Raw genomic sequence first — 23,823 nt, forward strand, 5'->3', positions numbered from 1 at the left:
CCAGTCTAGGCAGCAGAGTGAGACTCTCTCAAAAAAAAAAAAGAAAAGGAAAAAAAGAAGTTGGTGGCTTGAAGAAGTGTTCTGAAAGAGAGTTGTTAGTGTCAGCCAGATTGAGTTAATTTTTTTTTCACAATCTAAAATAATTTGTCAATTATTCATGAATACTAGAAATGTTTACTGCATTGGTGTGATATATACGATTATAACAGTTTTCATCCATGTGAAACTTCCAATGTAATAGAAAAAAAGAATTCACATATGAAATGACTACAAAGATAGTCTGTAGTAAAATGCTCTCTATGAGCCAGGCGTGGTGGCTCATGCCTGTGATCCCCAGCACTTTGCCTGGCTGAGGCAGACAGATCACTTGAGGTCATGAGTTCGAGACCAGCCTGGCCAATGTGGTGAAATCCTGTCTCTACTAAAAATGCAAAAATTAGCTGGGCCTGGTGGTGCATGCTTGTAATCCCAGCTACTTGGGAGGCTGAGGCACGAGAATCACTTGAACCTGGGAGGTGAAGGTTGCAGTGAGCCGAGATTGGACCACTGCACTCCAGCCTGGGCAGTAGATTGAGACTCTGTCTCAAAAAAAGAAAAATGCTCAGTTTGGATTTTATATTATAAAATATTAAAATTTTGGCCAAGTGCAGTGGCACATGTAAGGCCTGTAATTCTAGCATGTTGGGAGGCCAAGGCAGGAGGATTGCTTGATGCCAGGATTTCGAGGCCAGCTTGGGCAACATAGGGAGACCCCTTCTGTATGAAAAATTTAAAAATTAGCCAGGTATAATTGTGTACACCTGTAATCCTAGCTACTCAGGAGGCTGAGCTGGGAGGAGTGCTCACTCCAGGAGTTGGAGGCTGCAGTGAGCCACTGCACTCCATCCTCTGGGTGACAGAGCACAATCTGTATCTTAAAAAAAAAAAAAAAAGTATTAAGAATTTGATCTACCCAGCACTTTGGGAGGCCGAGGTGGGCAGATCACTTGAACTCAGGAGTTCAAGACCAGCCTGGGCAACATGATGAAGCCCCATCTCTACAAGAAATACAAAAATTAGCCGGGCATGGTGGCACACTCCTGTAGTCCCAGTACTCAGGAGGTTGAGACAGGAGGTTGGCCTGAGCCCAGGAGGCAGAGGTTGTAGTGAGCCAAGATTGCACCACTGTATTCCAGCCTGGACGTCAGAGCCAGACCTTGTCTCAAAAAAAAAAAAAAAAAGAAAAGAAAAGAAAGGAAAAAGATCTAAAATATAATCCTTTTCTTCTCTATTTGCACACCTTAAATTTTATCTTGTTGCAGAAGTATTTATTGCCTACCTTCTCTGCTAGTAACCACAGAGTTAAAAAGGTAAGTTCGAGATTGGAGAAACTGCCAGCTGTTTTAGTTGTGTTTTATAAACCTCTGGATTATTTTGACATCTTACACCTTAGCAATCTTTCTGTCTATACTGTAGTCGTGGATAATGTGAATAGACTTTTGTGGAAAATATTCTTTCATGTTGTCTTCTGTAGACTAGAATAGTATTTTTCATTCTGCCTTTTGGGAGCAGAGAATTAAGTGGTACCTAATAAAGTGAGATGAAGGTAGATCTCTATGAGCTTATAGTATATAGCTCACAGGAAAATAATTTGCTCTCCTCTTCTTTACATTAAAGTTTCTCTTTCCTACCATTTTTCTGCTGTATGAGTCAGGAACTTACTCATACAGTTCTGTAAATTTCAGAACTTAATGAAACTACTATTAAATTTTACCTTGTAGTCTGTGCACCAGAGCGTGTTGGAGTCAAAAGAGTTGGTATCAGAATGTAGGAAATAGTAATTGAGGTAAGAGTGGTAGGATAGGCTGTATCCCTTTAAAAGATCTAATGTACTCAGGTAGATTTCATTTTTTGAATAATTGCCAGTTATTCTTAAGGATTCTTAAATTCTAGCTGAGGTTCTAAAAAATGCATCACAGTGTAATTATGCAAGAAAGGAAGCCACTAAAGATTGGTTAGACTTTCTTATCTGTGTTTACTCAGATTTTACTTCCCAAGCACTGTTTTAGAAGTTAAAATATTTTATGTATTTTTATTAGTGTAGTTTTACTACTTAGAGTAAACTAGGAACTGGTTTAACAATATACATTTCAATATTTTGCCAAAAGTACTGTATTTGAACAAGAGATTCCACTCCTAATCCTGTTACTGTAATAAAAGACTGGTGTTATAAAATATAGAGGAAACCCAGTGATCAGTTTATGTTAATTACCAGCACTGTTCCTTTTTTGTGTTAATATACTATATTTGATGCTAAAGCATTGTAGTGTATTCATTCGTTATTTGGAAGACTTCAGTATAATTCTTGAAATATATTTGTGAAATAATTATGCTTAAATTTAAATATAAAAATACATATTTGCTTTAATTTCCAAATTACTTTCACTAATATCCCATTTGATTCCTGAGACTATTATCTCATTTTTATTGATAAAGAAACTAAAGTTGGAGAGGTTAAATAAGTTTCTTAACAATTGAGTGACAGAGTGGGACTAAAAACTCATGCCTATTTATTTCAGTACTTAGGTTATCATATATTTTAAAGATTTGGTTGACAGTTTTCCAATTCCAAGTTTCAGCATAATACAGTAGCACCTTTGCTACTATAGCTGACTAGATGGCTTAGGAAACTAGATAAATTACTATTATAAAGAGTTTTTTTCTCTAGTTCCAGATGCCTACCTGTTAAAGATTCTAATAAACTACCCTTTTCCATAATATCCTTTGAGATAAGAAATGAGAGTTTGCTGTCCCTAGATTTGTCATTTTGTTAGCTTGCATACTAAAATCTGCTGGATACCCATATTCCCAGCTACTCAGAAGGCTGAGGCAGGAGGATCACTTGAGCTCAGGAGTTCTGGGTTACAGGGAGCTATGATTGCATTACTCGAGCCTGGACAACAGAGCAAGACCTGGTCTCAAAATTTTTTTTATTTTTATTTTTATTTTTGCTAAAATTCTAAATACATGAATTTGGCTAGGCACAGTGGCTCACACCTGTAATCTCAGCACTGTGGGAGGCTGAGATAGGAGGATTGCTTGAGCCCAAGAGTTTGAGACCAGCCTGAGCTGGTGAGACCCTGTCTCTTAAAAAAAAAAAAAAATTATAAATATGTGAATTAATTACATCATATTAGTGAGCAGTTAAGAAACATAATAACTCTTGGTCTTCAGGAAAAATGATTCTCTTTGTAGCATAGGTTTTGTCAGTTATGACTGTTGAGTGGAAAAATTGACCAGTGTACTATAGAATTCTACTACTATTTCCTTAAGGCTCTGAACTGAATTGTCAAATGTAAGTGTAATTATTCATAAGAGTAATATCTAATGCCATGATACAATTTACTGTGATAAAATTTACAATGTTTTATTTTTTGGTATTTTTTAAATTAAATTTTACTGTAAGAGGATATTGTGAATTTTTCATTTTAATCTTAAATTTCTATCTTCCCTGATAATTGGTCATATAGCTGCCCTTTGAACAGTTCTAGAAAACATAAAGTCAGGTACTTTATAACATAGTGTAATCCACTTTTGAATAACTCTAGTGGTTAGAAAATTTGGAAATTTTATTTCAAAATCTAACTCTGTCTTATGTTCCAACTATTATTCCTAGTTCTTTCTTGCCACATACAATGGACTTTCTACTCAGTTTTTCACATGACAATCTATCAAAATAGCCAAAGATGTATTCTTTAATTTTTTTGAGTCTTTCTTATTCCAGACTAAAAGTCCTTGGTTTGATTTATTTTTACTCACATTATGTGAGTTTCTATCAGGATTGCCTTCTTATTATTATATTTGAATTTTTAGGGTAGGGTCTTATATTTTTCACAAATTGAACAGAGAACTCCAAAATGTAAAATGATCCATGGTAATATATGGTGGGATAGTTACCTGCCTTATTAAGTGGGTTATCTGAGTACTTAAATATATGCAACCTCCGTTTTTTATTTTTGAGGAAACCACATCATACTATTAGCTCATCTGGGGCTGGTAGTCATTTAGAACCTTTTTCCACAGCAATAGTGGGTAAGTTGAGATCCTCTAATTTGTTCTTATTACAGTTGAACTGTTCAGACATAAGTATTTAGCTATTACAGTTGCCCTTATTATGTTTCTTCTTCATTTGTTCATTGTTGTAGTTGTTAGTAGCTTTTTAATACACTAATTTTATGTTTTTAACATGCTAGTCATGTCTTCCAAGTGTGTGTTGTTGGAGGTTTCTTAAGTAACAGATATTTACTGATTACTTACTATATGTAGGGCACTAGATATGTTTCCTTTTCATATGGAATTGATAGTTTTCTAAGGTGGAAAGTTATTCCAGTGTTCAAGTACACTTAGAAAAAATAGGGGAACTTACCCTGCCCCTTAATAAACACTCTGGTAATAGTGGAAACTTATGGTACTGGCACAAGAACAGGCAAACAGACCACTGGGACAGTATAGAGAACTCAGATTGATTTATATATGAGAAGTGAATGAGATAAAAATGCCATTACAGGAGAGAGATCCAAGATGGCCGATAACTAGCAGCTTGGGATTGTAGCTCCCAGTGAAAGCGCAGAGAACTAGAGGACGCCACACTTTCAGATGAATTTTTGTTTCTCATGGACTAGGAGATTCCCAGCGGAGGAGCCCCACAGGTCGCCAGTGCGACTCTTGTGACTGGCGCGGCGGTTCTTGGTGCAGAGTGAAGGGGACTGGGTCCCCTTTCGGTCGACGTTTGGAGCTCCAGGAAGGCAGAGTTGCCTATTCAGCTGATTGAAAAAGGGACTCAAGAAGGAAGCCAGACCGGAGATTCCCAGGCAAAAAAGCACCATGAATCTTAACGCTGCTGTTTTAGCTGGCGCAGTGTGTTGCTCAGATTCCAGCTCTGGAAACCAGCAAGTTGGATGTCCACTCAGAGACCTAATTTGAAAGTCAGTAATTACAAAGACGACAGGTAGAGAAATGTACAATGATGGGAAGAAATCAGCGTAAAAAGCCTGAGAATACCCAAAATCAGAATGCCTCTCCCTCTACAGGGGATCACAGTTCCTCATCAACAAGGGAACAAGGCCTGATGGAGAATGAGTGTTCCATTAACAGATTTAGGCTTCAGAGGTGGATAATAAGAAACTTCTGTGAGTTAAAAGAACATGTTCTAGCCCAATGTAAAGAAACTAAGAACTTTGAAAAAAGGTTTGATGAAATCCTAAAGAGAATAGACAATTTAGAGAGGAATGTAAGTGAATTAATGGAACTGAAGAATACAGTATAAAAACTCTGTGAAGTATGCATAGGTTTTAACAGTCGAATTGATCAAGCAGAAGAAAGGATATCAGAGGTCAAAGACCAACTTAATGAAATGAAATGAGAAGACAAGATTAGAGAAGAAAGAGTAAAAAGGAATGAGCAAAGACTCCAAGAAATGTGGGACTATGTGAAAAGACCTAATTTATGTTTGATAGGCGTATCTGAATGCCATGAAGAGAATGAATCCAAGTTGGAAAATATTCTTCAGGATATTATTCAGGAAAACTTTCCTAACCTAGTAAGGCAGGACAATACTCAGCTCCAGGTAATACAGAGAACACCACAAAGATATTCCTCAAGTAGAGCAACTCCAAGACACGTAATCATTAGAATTACCAGGGTTGAAATAAAGGAGAAAATTCTAAGGGCAGCTAGAGAGAAAGGTCGGGGTACCCATAAAGGAAGCCTATCAGACTCACAGCAGATCTCTTAGCAGAAACCCGACAAACTAGAAGAGAGTGGGGTTCAATATTCAATATCCTCAAAGAAAAGAATTTTCAACCCAGAATCTCATATCCAGCCAAACTAAGCTTCATAAATGAAGGAAAAATAAAATTTTTTGCAAACAAGCAAGTACTCAGAAATTTCATTACCACCAAGCCTGCTTTACAAGAGCTTCTGAAAGAAGCACTATACACAGAAAGGAACAATCAGTATCAGTCATCCCAAAAACTTACCAAAAGGTAAAGAGTATCTCCATAATGAAGAATCTATATCAATTAATGGGCAAAATAGCCAGCTAGCATTAAATGACAATATTAAACTCAAAAATATTAATGTTAATCCTAAATATAAATGGATTAAATGCCCCAATCAAAGACACAGACAGGCAAATTGAATAAAAAGTCAAAACCCATCGGTACGCTGTATCCAGATCCATCTCATAAGGACACACAAAGACTCAAAAGAAAGGGTTGGTGGAAGATTTACCAATCAAATGGAGAGCAAAAAAAAAAAAAACAAAACAGGAGTTGTAATTTTTGTCTCTGACAAAATAGACTTTTATAGTAACAAAGACTAAAAGAAACAAAGAAGGACATTACATAATGGTAAAAGGATCAATGCAACAACAGGAGTCAATGATCATAAATATATATGCACCCAATATAGGAACACCCAGATATATAAGACAAGTTCTTAATGACTTACAAAGAGACTTGGACTCCCGCACAATAATAGTGGGAGATTTTGACACCACATTGTTAATATTCGACGGATCAATGAGATAGAAAATTAACAGGGACAGCTAAGATTTGAACTCAAACCTGGAACAAGTAAACTCAGTGAATATTTATAGAATTCTTCACCCCAGGACCACAGAACATACGTTTTTCTCAGTATCACATTACACCTATTTTGAAAGTGACCACATAATTGGAAGTAAAACACCCTTCAGCATTTGCATAGCATTTCATAGACTTAAATGAAATATTGGTTGGCTGTTTGTTCTTTTCTTCCTTTATTTTTTCCTGTCTCCGCTGTTAAGTACAACTATTGGCATAAAAGAGGTTTTTAATACCTATTTTTAGATTGCATTCCAGCCTGGACAATAAAGCAACACTTCTGTTCTCTCTCCCCCTTTCTCTTTTTCTTTCTTTCAAAAAAAAAAATGCCATTACAATTTGATTAGTTAAGTGTAAGCTGTTTTGTAGGTGATAAGAGGAAAGCTATTCACTAGATGGAGATAAATAAAATTGGATCCTAGCCGTTTAAAAATAAGAACCAAAATAATGTAACTATAAAATTAATAAAACATAATTTATCTTTGTGACTTAGTATTAGAAAAGTATTAATACCTCAACAGCCTGAGGTCATAAGGTGAAATTTAATTTGATAATGTTCTCAAATTCATTGGTAATAAGAGAAATCTAAATTAAAATGTGCTTTTAGTTTATACCAATTATGCTGACAAAAATTAGTAAGCAAAGCTGGATAATGCCACATATTGGCTGGACGTAGGGAAATAGGAGTCTTGAGTGCAGATTAGTGTTGTCCATTCTTGAGAGCAATTTGGCAGTTCATCATTTACCTGATAAAATTCACTTTGATCTAACAGTCTGTTTCTGGGTCTATAAGTAGAGATTAATTCTCACACAGGTTCATAAGGGGACATGTACAGAGATACCATTTCAGCATTGTTTTTGGTGTCTGGCAATTAACGATGTGAATCTGCAGTGCTGGGAGAATGGATAGACAACCTGTAGAGTGCTTTGCATCAATCAGAAACAATGAACCAAGTCACTGAAATTGCATACAACCATTTGTTTTACAGATAAATCTTTTAAAACTATACCACAGCAACATGAATAGGTTTAAAAAAATCTAACACAGCGTAAAGGTAGGAATATATACAAACAGAAAAATGTTAATCAAACAAATTAGAAGAATAACTTCTTGGGAAGGGGAATGGGGATGGGAAATGGAGATGGAAAGAAATGAGTTAACTAGTTAGACGAGCAGTATTATACAGATGATAACATATTATGAACTGAGGAGTATGATTAAATTTTTTGTACCCAAGGAATAAAAGTGGGGCTTGGGAACTTATTTAGCAGTGAATATAAATTGGGTTGGAGTTAAAAAAAAAAAATCTAAGAACATTAAAAAAAAAACTTAAAATAATCCAGGTATAGGTTTTTTCTTTAGGATTGTGGTTATTGGGAATGGAAAATAAAGGATTGGTGTAAGAAATACTGCAAAGACATGGAGTCAGTAACCAGTTGAGTAAAGAGATGAGCCAAGTTTTGAATCTGGGTAACTAGGAAGATGGAGATACTATTAATTAAACAGGAGTAACAAACAGAAGATAACCACATTTAACTCTGATGAGATGTGTTGAATTCAGTTCTAGATATAGTCCATTGGAAGTTCAGCATTTCATTGAGGTAGATTTTTCACTCTTAGAACATTTATTGAGGATCTCCTATACCTGTGTGTGTGTGTGTGTGTGTGTGTGTGTGTGTGTGTGTATGTGTGTATCCAGGATATATATACACACACGTATGTTTATATATTTTTGCTAAAACTGTAGTGAAACGTGGTGTACATATATATATATATCCTGCTTTGATATATAAGTATACATTTATATAAATGTATATATATTTTTTAATTTTTTAATTTTAATTTTTATTTTTATTTATTTTTTAGGATGGGAGGAAGGCAGAAAGGGAGGAAAGGTGGAAGGGAGGGAAGAAGGAAGGGAGGGAGGGAGGAAGGGAGAGAAGGGAAGGAAGGAAATCAAGCAATGAGAGAGACATTGCCAACCTGGATTTAGAGATCTACAAGTTGATTTCTTTTTTTTCTTTTTTTGAGAGAAGGAAAGAAAAAAAAGGAGTGAAGGAGAGGAAGAAAAAGAGGGAGAGAGAACGGAAATATTGCTTTATTCTAAAAAAAAATGGGTATTAATAATGGCCAATCAATGTTTCATTTAAACCTATGAGTAGGTGTGATGTGGTATTGACAAGAATGTATATTTTGTGTATTTAAAGTGGAGAGCTCTATAAATATTAAGTTAACTTGTTCCGGATCTGAGTTCGAGTCCTTGATATTCTTATTAATTTTCTCTCTCATTCAAGTCTAAGTCTCCATGTATGTGGGTGTTAGGATCGTTAGCTCTTGTTGTTGCATTGATCCTTTTACCACTATATCTTTGTTGCTTTAAAATCTATTTTATCAGATACGAGAATTGCAACTCCTACTTTTTATTTATTTATTTATTTTTGCTCTCCATTTGGTTGGTAAATCTTTCTCCATCCCTTTGTTTTGAGTCTTTGTGTATCCTTGCATGTGAAATGCATCTGGATGTAACATACCGTTGGGTTTTGGCTATCTTTTGATTGGGGGATTTAGTTGATTTAAATTTAGGATTACTGCCATTTGATGTTAACTGGCCATTTTATCCATTCGTTGATGTAAATTCTTCTTTATGTTGATGCTCTTTAGTTTTGGTATATTTTTAGAAAGGCTAATACTGGTTGTTTCTTTCTATGTGTAATGCTTCTTTCAGAAGCTCTTGTAAAGCAGGCCTGGTCGTAATAAAATCTCTGAGTACTTGCTTGTTCATAAAAGATTTTATTTTTCCTTCAGTTAGTTTGGCTGGATATGAAATTCTGGGCTGAAAGTTCTGTTCTTTAAGGATGTTGAATATTGGCCTGCACTCTCTTCTGGCTTGTAGAGTTTCTGCTGAGAGATCTGCTGTAAGTCTGATAGGCTTCCCTTTGTAATTAACCTGCCCTTTCTCTCTAGCTGCCCTTAGTATTTTCTCCTTCGTTTCAACCCTGGTGAATCTAACGATTATGTGCCTTGGGGTTGCTCTTCTTGAGGAATATCTTTGTGGTGTTCTCTGTATTACCTGGGGTTGAATCTTGTCCTGCTTTGCTAGTTTAGGAAAATTTTCCTGAATAATATCCTGAAGAATATTTTCCAGCTTGGATTCATTCTCTCCGTCACATTCAGGTACACCTATCAAACGTAAATTTGGTCTTTTCACATAGTCCCACATTTCTTGGAGACTTTGCTCATTCCTTTTTATCCTTTTTTCTCTAATCTTGTCTTCTCGTTTTATTTCATTAAGTTGGACTTCGACCTCTGATATCCTTTCTTCTGCTTGAACAATTCGAGTCTTTAAACCTGTGCATACTTCTCGGAGTTCCTGTATTGTATTCTTCAGTTCCATTAATTCACTTATACTCCTCTCTAAGTTGTCTATTCTCATTAGGATTTCATCAAACCTTTTTTCAAAGTTCTTAGTTTCTTTACATTGGGCTACAACATGTTCTTTTAACTCACAGAAGTTTCTTATTATCCATCTTCCAAAGGCTGATTCTGTTAATGGGATGCGCTTGTTCTCCATCAAGTCTTGTTCCCTTGTTGATGAGGAACTGTGGTCCTCTTTAGAGGGAGAGGCGTTCTGATTTTGAGTATTCCCAGCCTTTTTACGCTGATTTCTTCCCATCATTGTAAATTTATCCACCTGTCGTCTTTGTAATTACCAACTTTCAAATTAGGTCTCTGAGTGGACGTCCAAGTTGTTAATTCCCAGGGCTGAAATATGAGCAACCTACTGCACCGGCCAAAATAGCGGCGTTAAGACTGATGGTGCTTTTCTGCCCAGGAATCTCCAGTCTGGCTTCCTTCTTGAGTCAGTAATAGGCGACTCTGCCTTCCCAGAGCTCCAAACCTCGGTCAGAAGGAGAACCAGTCCCGTTTACTCTGCACCAAAAGCTGCCACGCCGAGGTGCTGGCGAAACTGCTGCGCCGGCCACAAGAGTCGCGCTGGCGACCCGTGGAGCTCCTCCACTGGGAATCTTTTGCTCTGTGAGCGACCAACATTTGTCTGAAAGTGTGGCGTCCTCTCATTCTCTGAGCTTTCATTAGGAGCTGCAATCCCGAGATGTTAGCGATCAGCCATCTTGGATTGTTCTCTCATATTTTCTAATTTTTATTTTAAGTTCAGAGTTACATGTACAGGTTTGTTATATAGGTAAACTTGTGTCATAGGGATTTGTTGTATGAATTATTTTGTCACCCAGTTAGTAAGCCTAGTACCCATTAGTTATTTTTCTTGATACTCTCCCTCCTCCAACCCTCCACCCTATGGTAGACCCCAGTGTCTATAGTTTTCCACTCTGTATCCATGTGTTCTCATCATTTAGCTCCCACTTACTAAGTGAGAACATACAGTATTTGGGTTTCTATTCCTGCATTAGTTTGCTAAGGATAATGGCCTCTAGCTCCATACATGTTCTGCAGAGGACATGATGTTGTGCTTTTGTATGGCTACATAGTATTCCATGGTGTATATGTACCACATTTTCTTTATCCAGTGTACCGTTGATGGACATTTAGGTTGATTCTGTGTATTTGCTATTTTGAGTAGTGCTGCAGTGAACATATACGTGTGTGTGTCTTTATGATAGAAGAATTTATATTCCTTTGGATATATATGCAATATTGGGATTGCTGGGTTAAATGGTAGTTATGTTTTTAGGTCTTTGAGGAATTGCCACACTGCTTTCCACATGGTTGAACTAATTTACACTCTCACAACAGTGTATAAACATTCCATTTTTTCTGCCACCTTGCCAACATCTTGTTATTTTTTGACTTTTTTTTTTTTTTTTTGAGATGGAGTTTTGTTCTGTCACCCATGCTGGAGGGCAGTGGGGTGATCTTGGCTCACTGCAATCTCCCCCTCCTAGGTTCAAGCGATTCTCCTGCCTCAGCCTCCTGAATGGCTGAGATTACAGGTGCCTGCCACCACGCCCAGCCAATTTTTGTTTATTTAGTAGAAATGGGGTTTCACCATGTTGACCAGGCTGGTCTTGAACTCCTGACCTCAGGTGATCAACCCACCTCAACCTCCCAAAGTGCTGGGTTTATAGGCATGAGCCACCACACCTGGCCTGTTTTTTGACTTTTTAATAGTAGCCATTCTGACTGATGTGAGATGGTGTCTCATTGTGGTTTAGATTTGTATTTCTCTAATGATCAGTAATGTAGAGCATTTTTTTCATGTGTTTTTTGGCTGCATGTATGTCTTCTTTTGAAAAGTGTCTGTTTATGTCCTTTGCCCACTTCTTAATGAGGTTGTTTTTTTTCTTGTAAATTTGTTTATGTTAAAGCAGGATATTTTTTATTCCTAAGATGTTTTGGCCCTACTATTTCAATCTCCTCCATTTTGATCCTTAGAGTGATTTGACTGGGTTGCGCAGAATTGGTAAGTTTGAAATTATATCAGTTTACTGTTGAGTAAAAACAAAAATGATAAAATGGTTAAAACATCCCAAAAAATTAGATCTGTAAAATTTCACCTAAGAAACCACATTTAGGTTGGATGCAGTGGCTCATGGCTGTAATCCCAGTGCTTTAGGAGGCCAAGGCAGGCAGATCAGCAGGCCAGGAGTTCGAGACCAGCCTGGTCAACATGGTAAAACCCCATCTGTACTAAAAATACAAAAAGTAGCTGGGCATGGTGGTGCGCACCTGTAAGCCCAGCTCCTCGGCGCCTGAGGCAGGAGAATTGCTTGGACCTAGGAGGCGGAGGTTGCAGTGAGCCAAGATCACACCTCTGTTCTCCATCCTAGGTAACAGAGCAAGACTCTGTCTCAAAAAAGAAAGAAATCAGAGTTAGTATAAAATGGCAGGAAATCATTGAAATTTGCTCTGAACTCGAAAATGAATGGGTGAATCAAATTTTCGTTGTAAAATTTACTCTAGAAGAGACTTGATATTGTTTTCAGTAGTTTCAGTAAAACAAAATTGAAAAAGGAGGGAAAAAAAAAAAAGAAACTTTGTGCCCAGTAGAAAATTGTTTTGGGTATCAAATCATCTTGATTTTTCTGTTGTTCCAGAAAATGCTGGGTTCCTGCCCCACTTCACTGAGGTAGACTGGAATCTTTTAAATTAGTTTTAGATTTTACCAATACTATGTGAATATATTCTCATTGTAATATATTTAGATTTTATAAATAAAATAAGTGACCCTGTGACCCTGTCACTTCCTTCTTCAGAGATAATCACCATTTGGAATATATCATTTCAGATATCTTTTCTCTGCTTTTACAAATGTGTGTACAAAAAATAAATACTGATTTGTGAAAATCTGGTATTCCCTGTATAGTATGTAATTTTTAAATGTGTAAGTCTCGAATATCTTTCTACATCAGTTACATTGGATCAAATGTTTGCTGGATAAAAATGGAGGTTTTATAATATCCTTACTGGCTAGGTACTGTAAGGATGGGAGGAGAAAGGAATACAGTTATGTTTGCTGCTCTCAAGAGGCTCACAGAAGAATTAAAATATATAATCATTATAATAGACAAAGTGTTCTAATAGAGATATGTACTAGGTGCTTTGTTGGAGAAAGAGTATCTGCTCTTTGAGAAGGAAGTGACTATGTTAGGGAATGTTTAGAGATGGTGAAAGAGATTTTCAATTAGTTTCTAAGAATATTTTGCAGGTCAAATGTGTCCTGGAATGATTAATTTGCTCACTTCATTCTTCTCTGTCTTGTGAACTGCATGCCACCTTTGGCCAATAATCAATCTTTTTGGTATCTTAAGCCATGTTTCTAAAAGCAAAATCTTTATCATATAAGAATGTCTTTAAGCAGTTTGACAGTTTTAAACAGTGCAAGAAATTACTTCAATTAATATTTTATATTTCATCTTGCAGAGGATTATGTGAATTTATTGTTTCCCTTCTTTAGGGAGGTGGTTGACTCAATGGTTCAGCATTTTAAAGTAACTATATTTGGAGACCGTAGACCAGTTTATGATGGAAAAAGAAGTCTTTATACCGCCAACCCACTTCCTGTGGCAACTACAGGGGTAAGATATGCATTCCTGTATAAGAAAGGTATATTTTTAAGTGTTTTCTTTTACACACACTTATTACCATTTTTATTATAATCCATATATATGTATTTATCACTAATTTTTTTAACTTTTTATTTTGAAATAATTTCAAACATACAGAAGAGTTGCAGGAATCATACAGAAAACTCTCATATACCCTTTACCTAGATTCGAGGTTCTGAATGTTTCCACATTTGTTTTATTTTTTTCCTTTCTCTCTTGTACATACATGCTTATTTTTTCCTGAAGCATTCACAAGTAGGTTGCATATACCATGCCCCTTATTTATTTATTTATTTGAGACAGGATCTCGCTTTGTCACCTAGCTGCAGTGCAGTAGTGTGATCTTGGCTCCCTGCAACCTCCGCCTCCCAGGTTCAGGTGATTCTTGTGCCTTAGCCTCCTGATTAGCTGGAATTACAAGCACGAGCTACCATTCCTGGCTTTTTTTTTTTTTTTTTTTTTTGTATTTGTAGTAGAGACGGGGTTTTGCCATGTTGGCCAGACTGGTCTCAAACTCCTGACCTCAAGTGATCTGCCCAGCTTGGCCTCCCAGAGTTCTGGGGATTACAGGCATGAGCCACCACACTGGGCTAATATTTAATACTTTAATATATATTCCTAAGAACAATGATTAAAACCCATTATATAGTTATCAAGTTCATTAAATTTAACATTGAGATGATACTTTTATTTAATCAACAATATAGATTCCAGTTTTATCAATTGTTCTAATGATGCCCTTTAGCATTTCTTTTCCCCTCTGTTACAGAATCCAGTCCAGGATCATGATATAGATGCCATGTCTTTCTTTCCCAGCTTTTTTTTTTTTCATGGCAATAACATAGTTGAAGATTATAGGCAAGTTATTTTGTAGAATGTCCTTCAGTCTGGGTTTGTCTGATGCTTTCCCTTGATTACATTCTGTTTATGCATTATTGGCAGGAATATTATATAAGCATTCTTTCCTTATCTGTTTGTCATATCAAGAAGCACACAGTATGTATTTGTTCCATTATTGGTGATGTTAACTTTGATCATTTGATTAAATTGGTATCTGCCAGCTTTCTCCGATTGAGCTATTCTTTTTCTCCTTGTAGTTAATAAGCATCTTGTAGGGAGATTCTTTTTCTAATTGTGATAAAACATATATAACATAAAATTTACCATCTTAACCATTTTCATGGTACATCTCAGTGGTATTAAACACATTTACATTGTATAATCATCACCACCATCCATTCCCAGAATTGTCTTTATCTTACAAAACTGAAACTCCATATCCAATAAGCAGTATCCATTGCTCCCTCCCCTCAGCTCTGACAACCACCATAATACTTTCTATCTCTAAATTTGACTATTCTACGTACCTCATGTTAGTGAAATCAGAGAGTGTTTGTCTTTTTATGACTGGCTTATTTCACTTACAAAAATTTCCTCACATTTTATCCACATTGTTGCATGTGTTAGAAGCTCCTTCCTTTTCAAGGCTGAATAATTTTCTGCTGTATGAGTATATAACACATTTTGTTTATTCCTTCATGCATCAATGGACACCTTTTGGCTATTACAGATAATCCTGCTAGGAACATAGATGTAGAAGTACTGAGACTCTGCTTTCAGTTCTTTTGGATATATACCCAGAAGTAAATTTGCTGGGTCATGTGATGATTATTAATTTTTTGAGAATCTGCTATATTGTTTTCCAAAATGGCTACATCGTTTTACATTCCCACCAACAGTACACAAGAGTTCCAAACTCACTTCCATGCCAACACTTGTTTTCTGTTTTTTTTTGTTGTTTTCTAATAGTAGCCATCCTAGTGGGCATGAGATGGTATCTCATTGTGGTTTTTGATTTGCATGTCCCCCAACAATTGGTGGTGTTGAGTATAATTTTGTATGCTTATTGGCCGTTCATATATCTTCTTTGGAGAATTGTGGTCAAGTCCTTTGCCTATTTTTTGAACTGAGTTGTTTGTTTTGGGTTTTGGGTGGTGATTGTAGTGAGTTGAAGGAGTTATTTTTTTATTTTTATTTTTTTAGCTAAACTTATCAATACCATTGTAGGAGTTCTTTTATATATTCTGGATATTAATTTCTTATAAAATGTATAATTTGCAACTATTTTCTCACATTTCACAGGTTGCCTTTTCACTCTGTTGATTGTATTCCTTGATACACAGAAGTTTTTAATTTTGAAATGGGAAATACTTTTAAGGATCCTGTTGCTCATTGGATTTTTTGGCAATTGATTATTCTTGCTTGAAAGGATTATTACTATGTAGAAGTGGTGATTTTCTTTTTTCTTTTTTTTTTTTATGAGACTGAGTCTTGCTCTGTTGCCAGGCTGGAGTGCAGTGGCACGATCGATCTCGGCTCACTGCGACCTCCGCCTCCCGGATTCAAGCAATTCTCCTGCCTTAGCCTCCAAATAGCTGGGACTACAAGCTTGTACCACCACACCGGCTAATTTTTTGTATTTTTAATAGAGACGGGGTTTCACCGTGTTAGCTAGGATGGTCTTGACCTCCTGACCTTGTGATCTGCCCGCCTCAACCTCCCAAAGTGCTGGGATTACAGGTGTGAGCCACTGTGACTGGCTAGAAGTGGTGACTTTCTAATTCTGCCATTCCTTCTTCATATATTCATTAATCTGCTGTAAGGGAGAATATTTTCTTTTACTCTGTTTGTTGATTTCACTGCCCAGACTGTCCCAGATTTGACCAGTGGGAACTCTTGTAAGCTGACTCCTGTGTCCTTTTGAAATGAAACTTTTTGAGGAATACAATTCTGCATCACCTAAAATGATGGGGATATACTCTGAGAAATGCATCTTTGGGCAATTTTGTCATTGTGCTAACATCATAGTGTATACTTACACAAACCTAAATGGTATAACTTGCTATGCACCTACATCATGTAGTATGCCCCTTTATTGCTACAGACCTATGAAGGATATACTGAATACTGTAGGCACTTGTAAGACGATGGTAAATATTTGTATATCTAAACATATCTAAATATGGAAAAGGTACAGTAAAAATACATTATAAAAGATTTTTCAAATGGTACACCTGTATAAGGCAACTTCATTAATCTAATGGGACCACTGTGTATTTGTGGCCCATTGCTGACCCAAAATCATTATGCAGTGCATGACTCTACTTCCTTACTTTCTGGCACAAGATGTTCCTGGTTTATTTTATGTTTCTCTGCTGCAGTCCTGCAGCTAACCATTTATTTCTCTGAGGAGCTCTGGTTTCTTTTAGCTGGCAAATGCAATTTCGAAATGAAAATTTGGGTATTTGTGTGTTTATTACTGCTGGGGTATATGTGCTTCTAAGCCCTTTCAATGGATAAAGGTAGGAAATATATAAATAAGTAGATAAATAAAACATAATAAAAGCATATTACACTTTATATGGTAAATCGAACACACACACACACACACACACACACACACACACACACACATATGAAATCATAAGTTCACACCCGATTCTTCTAATTCCAGTCTATGCCCCATGGGATTCTCTTTTCCTTACTCCATTCCGTATTTGTATCTTCCTTCTTTAGTTAGATTCCTGGCTCCTCAAAACATCACCACTCCTTCTCGTTTGCTGAGTCCTACAGTACATATAAAATAGTTTGTGGGCCGGGCGCGGTGGCTCACGTCTGTAATCCCAGCACTTTGGGAGGCTGAGGAGGGTGGATCACAAGGTCAGGAGTTCGAGACCAGCCTGACCAACATGGCGACCTCATCTCTACTAAAAATACAAAAATTAACTGGGTGTGGTGGCACACGCCTGTAATCCCGGCTACTCAGGAGGCTGAGGCAGGAGAATTGCCTGAACCTGGGAGGTGGAGGTTGCAGTGAGCCAAGGTCGTGCCACTGTACTTCAGCCTGTGTGACAGAGTGAGACTTCGTCTCAGAAAACAAAAAAAAAAGTGTATGAATTACTATGCTCAGACCACTACAGAAAACAAACCTACTAATGTATTCAAGGCTATATTTTGTATGTAACTCTTCTTCTAAATCCACCCTTTCTCTACCCCTGGAATTAAGACTATTGTCAGTATACATACTATGTTCAAGAGTTACTTGAATTAGTCCTTCCTTTTTCTTTTCTTTCAACGTGGTTATGCTATTTATTTGAAATTTATTTTGGTTCATTTGATTCTGGTTTAATTTTTTCCCACCATTTTTATTTATTTAGACAGGGTCTCACTCTGTAACCCACGCTGGAGTGCAGTGGCACGCTCATGGCTCACTGTAGCCTCAACCTCCCAGGCTCAAATGATCCTACTGCTTCAGCCTCCTGAGCAGCTGGGACCATAGGCATGCACCATCACACCTGGCTAATTTAAGGTTTCATAGAGACTAGGTCTTGTTCTGTTGCCTAGGTTGGTTTAGAATTCCTTGGCTCAAGCAATCCTCCTGCCTCAGCATCCCAAAGTGCTGGGAATACAGGAGTGAGCCACTATACCTGGCCTAAAATTGGTTTTGTTTTGTTTTGTTTTTGAGATGGAGTCTCACTCTGTCTCCCAGGCTGGAGCGAGGTAGAACGATCTTGGCTCACAGCACCCTCACCTCCTGTGTTCAAGTGATTCTCGTGCCTCAGCCTCTCTAGTAGCTGGGATTACAGGTGCCCGCCACCACACCTGGCTAACTTTTGTATTTTCAGTAGAGACAGGGTTTCACCATGTTGGCCAGCCTGGTCTCGAACTCCTGACTTCAAGTGATCTGCCTGCCTCATCCTTGCAAAGTGCTGGGATTACATGCATGAGCCACTGCACCTGGCCTTTTTTTTTTTTTTTAATATGTAGAACTTTACTATGATTCCAAATGTCAAAATTATATCAAAACATATACTCAAGAGTTGTTTGGTCCTTATTTTTTCCAGTCCATTCCCTCCCGTCCTTTGAAAGTAACTCTTTGTTTCTGGTTCGTGCTTCCTATGTTTCTTTTTGTAGAAGTAAGCAGATGTGTGAATATTTTCCTCCTTTCTCACATAAAAGATGTTATACTATTTGTAATCTTTTGTACTTTGCTTTTTCACTTAACAGTATAGCTTCAAAATTTATTCCATAGCAGTTTCGTTTTTTTTCTTTTTTTTTAATTTTCCATAGCGGTTTCAAGAGATTTTTCTCATTCTTTTTTTCATAGCTGCATAAATGTTGGAGCATTTAGGTAGTTTCTAGTACTTTGCAATGACACATAATGCTGGCATGAGTAACTATGTTATTTAAATTTTCTCTACAAAAAAATAAATGGCATATTTTAGTCTATGGATTTTTTAATTTTTACCATGTTTTCTCTTAGATATTTTTGTAAGTTAAATCTAAAATAATTGTGTTTATCTTTTTCAACATTTACCAGTCAACTCTTTCCCATCAACAGGTAGATTTAGACGTTACTTTACCTGGGGAAGGTGGAAAAGATCGACCTTTTAAGGTGTCAATCAAATTTGTCTCTCGGGTGAGTTGGCACCTACTGCATGAAGTACTGACAGGACGAACCTTGCCTGAGCCACTGGAATTAGACAAGCCAATCAGCACTAACCCTGTCCATGCTGTTGATGTGGTGCTACGACATCTGCCCTCCATGAAGTGGGTGCATCTACTTTTTTTCTCTTTAGATTTTAAACTGCCAAGAATGAATTTTGCAGCCTTCTCTTGGTTCACCTTTATTTGTCATATATTTTGATTGTTCAACTGAAATGTTGAACAAGAATAGCACGCATACAAATTCATTGACAGGAGTACGTTACAGAAAATTATCTGGCTTTTGCAAGTAACTATACATCATTAGCTCAGCTAGTCTCATGAATAATTTTATAGAAAAATGCCTCACCCTTAGTCTTAGGATCTAAAAGTTTTAACTAACAGATCTATTGTCAGATGTATTTCTTTGCTTATATTATCTTGTTTTAAAAGCAGTTTCACTGTTTATAAAATATATTATCAAATTGTGTTGAATTGCTTTTCGTTAACCCTAGGACCTCACGTGTAGGGTATGTGCCTGTATGTGCACACACGTCTACCAGTGTACTTTTTATTGTTTGGTTGGAGTTTTTTTGAGACATGGTCTCACTCTGTCGCCCAAGGTGTAGTGTAATGGCACAGTCATGGCCCACTGAAGCCTCAACCTCCCAGGCATGAGCAGTCCTCCTATTTTAGCCTTCTGAGTAGCTGGGACCACAGGTGTGCACCACCATGCCTGGCTAATTAAAAATAAAATTTTTTTTTTGTAGAGATGGAATCTCCCTATGTTGCCCAGGCTGGTTTCAAACTCCTGGACTCAAGTGATCCTCTCACCTTAGCCTCCCAGAGTGGTGGGATTACAGTGTGAGTCCCCACACCTGACTCAGTATATTTTTTTTAAAGAAAAATAGTATGTCTTGAAAGACATTTATAGAAGTATCTTTTTGATCAATAATTATTTACTTGTTAACATTAAGGTTGGAACTGTTAATTTTTTAAAACCTATTTTTAACAAATTATTTTAAATAAAATCTATTCTTATTTCAACTAACAGTTTTGAGAAAGGAAAATTTCAGTAGATTTTTTTCATTTAGAGTGGGTAGCTTGTGCTTTCACAAATTTGGAACATGTTTAGTTTCATATATTCGTAATGATATGCATCATTATGATAAATTAATTGTGCTCTAGTCTTCCCTTTTCTGCAGATTTAAATACTTGTATGAGAAGGAAAGGATTGAACATGCCATTTTAATTTTTGTAGATACACACCTGTGGGGCGTTCCTTTTTCTCAGCTCCAGAAGGATATGACCACCCTCTGGGAGGGGGCAGGGAAGTGTGGTTTGGATTCCATCAGTCTGTTCGGCCTGCCATGTGGAAAATGATGCTTAATATCGATGGTAAGGGAACTAAAGCCATATTCTGTATTGGGTGGTAGATTTCTGTATGATGTGTATACATACATTTTATATATAATTATACATACTGGAATCTTGAAGTAATATTTGGACATGTATCATGATCTACTGGAAAAACATTGTATTTTTATTTCATTTAGAAAGCCTATAGCACTTGTCTTGAAATGCTGCTAAACATGAAGCAAGAGCATGAAGACAGATTTAAAAACCCTGACTTGGTTATCTGAGCAATCTTCTATTATAACTCACTTTTGCCCTTTTAACTGTAAGCCAACATTTTATTATGAAATACATATTTTAAGAAAGATAATTCTGTTGGTCATGGTGACCCCCAGGTGTTATGCCTACTGCTGGTCTTAATATGGTGCTAATTGCATTCTGGTTTTTAGGTGTTTTCTTACAAATGTTTTCAAGTTTATATAAAAGCAGAGAGAATAGTATGATGGGCTACTATATAGGCAGCCATTACTCAGATTGTCAGAATTTTTCTACCTTTGCTTTATCCAAGTACATTTCTTCCTCTGTGGTAGTGTTTTTAAATCAAATCCTAGACAGCATGTTATTTTGTCCCTACTAATTCAATGTGTACCTCTAAAACTATGGTGTTTTTTTTTTAATCGTAGCAGCAATGTCATTAGCAGATGTAGGAAATTATAAACAAGCATTTATTTGAACCCTCTAATACCTGTCCATAATCAGATTTCCCTGATTGTCTGAAATATGCCTTTTTCTAGTTAGCTGGTTCTAATCAGAATTCAAACAGATCCACGCATCACATTTGACTATTGTGCCTTTTTCGATCCAGTAGTCCCATTTTCTTCCCTGTTTTCTTATTTGTTTCTTTTCTTTATGCCATCGACGTTTTACAGAAACTTGGTCACTTGTTCTGTAGGATATGTTCAAATCTAATTTTGTCTTTTTGTTTTCTTGTGTTATTACCTTGTTCCTCTATCCCCTTTATTTTCTGGAAATGAAAGTTAGCGTAGAAGTTTGATTCCATTTTGGTTCAGAATACTTAAGTGCTTTATTGTGTCATATTAGGAAACACAGTATCTATTGGTCTCAATTTTAGTCTTGCAAAAATCAGTCTCTAGGTTCAGGGATTGATCAGTAGATTCAGAGATCTCTCCATTATAAATTTCTTACTTAACATTTGAATTGCTAATATTCTGTTCACTGATCCTTGTGACCCAAATTATTTATTTCACTAGGGATTACCAATGGTAATTTTTCTGTTTTTCTTTTTGCATTAGGTGGAATTTTTCTGTGGAACAGCACAATGTCCTATTGATAATTCTTAAGTGTTTGAAAGCTTTCTTGCTTTCAGGCACAGCAGGATATTCCTTGCTCATCTTGTTTCCTGCCCAGTACCTGAAATTAGACGTTCCTCCAAGGATTAGGGCATTTTTTTCAATTGCACTTACCATTGTGTAATATCTGATTGAGGAGGGGATAGATTTAACCAGTTTTCTTTAGATGTATACTAGGCTTATTTTTAGCTATTTTCTGTTTCACATCATTTTATGTATATTAAGATATGTCTGTAAGATAAATTCCTGGAGGTTAGACTGATGAGTTAAGGGTATTTGTAATTTGTATCATTATTGCCAGATTACACCCCATAGAGATTGTAAATATTTTGCATCAATGAATGAGAGTACCAGTTTCCTTATATCTTTGCCACTAGAGTTGTCAATCTCTTAGATTTTTATCAATCAGATTTGTAAGAAATAGTTTCTTTATGTCCTTTTAATTTGCATTTGACTACCTTTTCACAAATATAAGGTACTTGTGTTTCTTTCTTTTGAGATGGCGTCTCGCTCTGTTGCCAGGTTGGAGTGCAGTGGTGCGATCCCGGCTCCAGATCCATTCCATTTTCTGGTTTCAAGCAATTCTCCTGCCTCAGCCTCCTGAGTAGCTGGGACTACAGGCACGCACCACCACGCCTGGCTTACTTTTTTTGTATTTTTAGTAGAGACAGGGTTTCACCATGTTAGCCAGGATGGTCTTGATCTGTTGACCTCGTGATAATTAAGGAAGTTAGCCCTTCATCTTTTATGAGTTACAGATATTTACCTAGGTTGCTATTTGTCTTTTGTCCTTTGGTATGGTGGAGTGGTTTTTTTTTTTTTTTTTTTGCCATGCAGGAGTTTGTTTGTATGTCAGTGTGTGCACACATACATATGTATCGATCAGTCATTTCTTTTATGACTTTTAATATTTGATAGTCCCATTTTCTCTTTTCAGTGTTTTCCAGGCCATTCTTAGTGTAAGCTTTAGAAATACCTTGTTTAGATCCAGTGAGTGGGAGAGGAAAGATTGTTATTTTTATTGAGATCTTATTAGATTTTTAAATTAAGTTTGGAAAAATTGGCATCTTCAAGGTGTTGTCTTTCTGTCAAAGAATATACCGTGTCTTTCTATTTGTTCAAGATTACTTTTGTTTTCTTCAAGAGATCTTAAAGCTTTCCTCACATAAATTTTCATGTTTATTTTCTTTCTTTCTTTTTTGAGACAGAGTTTTGCTTTTGTGTTGCCCAGGCTGGAGTACAATCTAGCAATCTCAGCTCTCAGCAACCTCTGCCTCTCAGGTTCAAGCAATTCTCCTGCATCAGCCTCTCAAGCAGCTGGGATTATAGGCATGTGCCACCACACCTGGCTAATTTGTGTTTTTAGTAGAGACAGGGTTTCACCATGTTGATCAGGCTGGTCTTGAACTCCTGACCTCAGGTAATCCACTCACCTCAGCCTCCCAAAGTGCTGGGATTATAGGCCTGAGCCACCACACCCAGGCCATTTCTTGTTATTCCAGGATATTTTCTCCTTTTTGTTGCTATCAAATGGGTTTATAGATTCTAATCGGTTATTGCTTATGTACGTGCAAGCATTTGTTTTCTGTATACTTTTTCTGTTATTGAATTCCATTATTGTTTGTGGTATTTTTTTCAAGTGATTTTCTTGGGGCTCCTAGGTTATAATCATCAGCAGCAACTAGTGATAAGTTTACCTCTTCCTTTGGATTTTTTTTTGTTTGTTTTTTGTTTCGTTTTGTTATTTTATTTGGGGCTCTGGGATTGCATTTTTATTCTCTATTTTTTTATCAGATTATATAGACTAATAAGGATAGGATTAAATAGTAGTGATTAATGTGCATCCTTTTTTTTTCCTTGCTTTAGAAGCATTAAGTATTGTATGTTCGTATATATTGTCATATTAA

The 23,823-nt window shown here is 36.6% G+C and overlaps 1 protein-coding gene across 5 annotated transcripts in view; it reads left to right on the plus strand.

Moving 5' to 3' along the window:
- AGO3 (argonaute RISC catalytic component 3) overlaps window positions 1-23,823 on the plus strand; it is a 133,209-nt gene that overhangs the window by 30,023 nt on the left and 79,363 nt on the right. For 3 of the 5 annotated variants that reach the window (XM_035250797.3, XM_002806988.6, XM_078331208.1), the window contains exons 3-5: window positions 13,556-13,676; window positions 19,108-19,316; window positions 20,452-20,588. In XM_035250797.3, the coding sequence (XP_035106688.1) occupies window positions 13,556-13,676; window positions 19,108-19,316; window positions 20,452-20,588 (467 nt within the window). Of the gene's footprint in view, window positions 1-13,555; window positions 13,677-19,107; window positions 19,317-20,451; window positions 20,589-23,823 lie in introns of those variants that run through there. The other 2 variants (XM_078331209.1, XM_054259137.2) reach the window with 2 other exon arrangements.

Source organism: Callithrix jacchus, chromosome 7, assembly GCF_049354715.1.
Source record: "Callithrix jacchus isolate 240 chromosome 7, calJac240_pri, whole genome shotgun sequence".
NCBI lineage: Eukaryota > Metazoa > Chordata > Mammalia > Primates > Cebidae > Callithrix > Callithrix jacchus.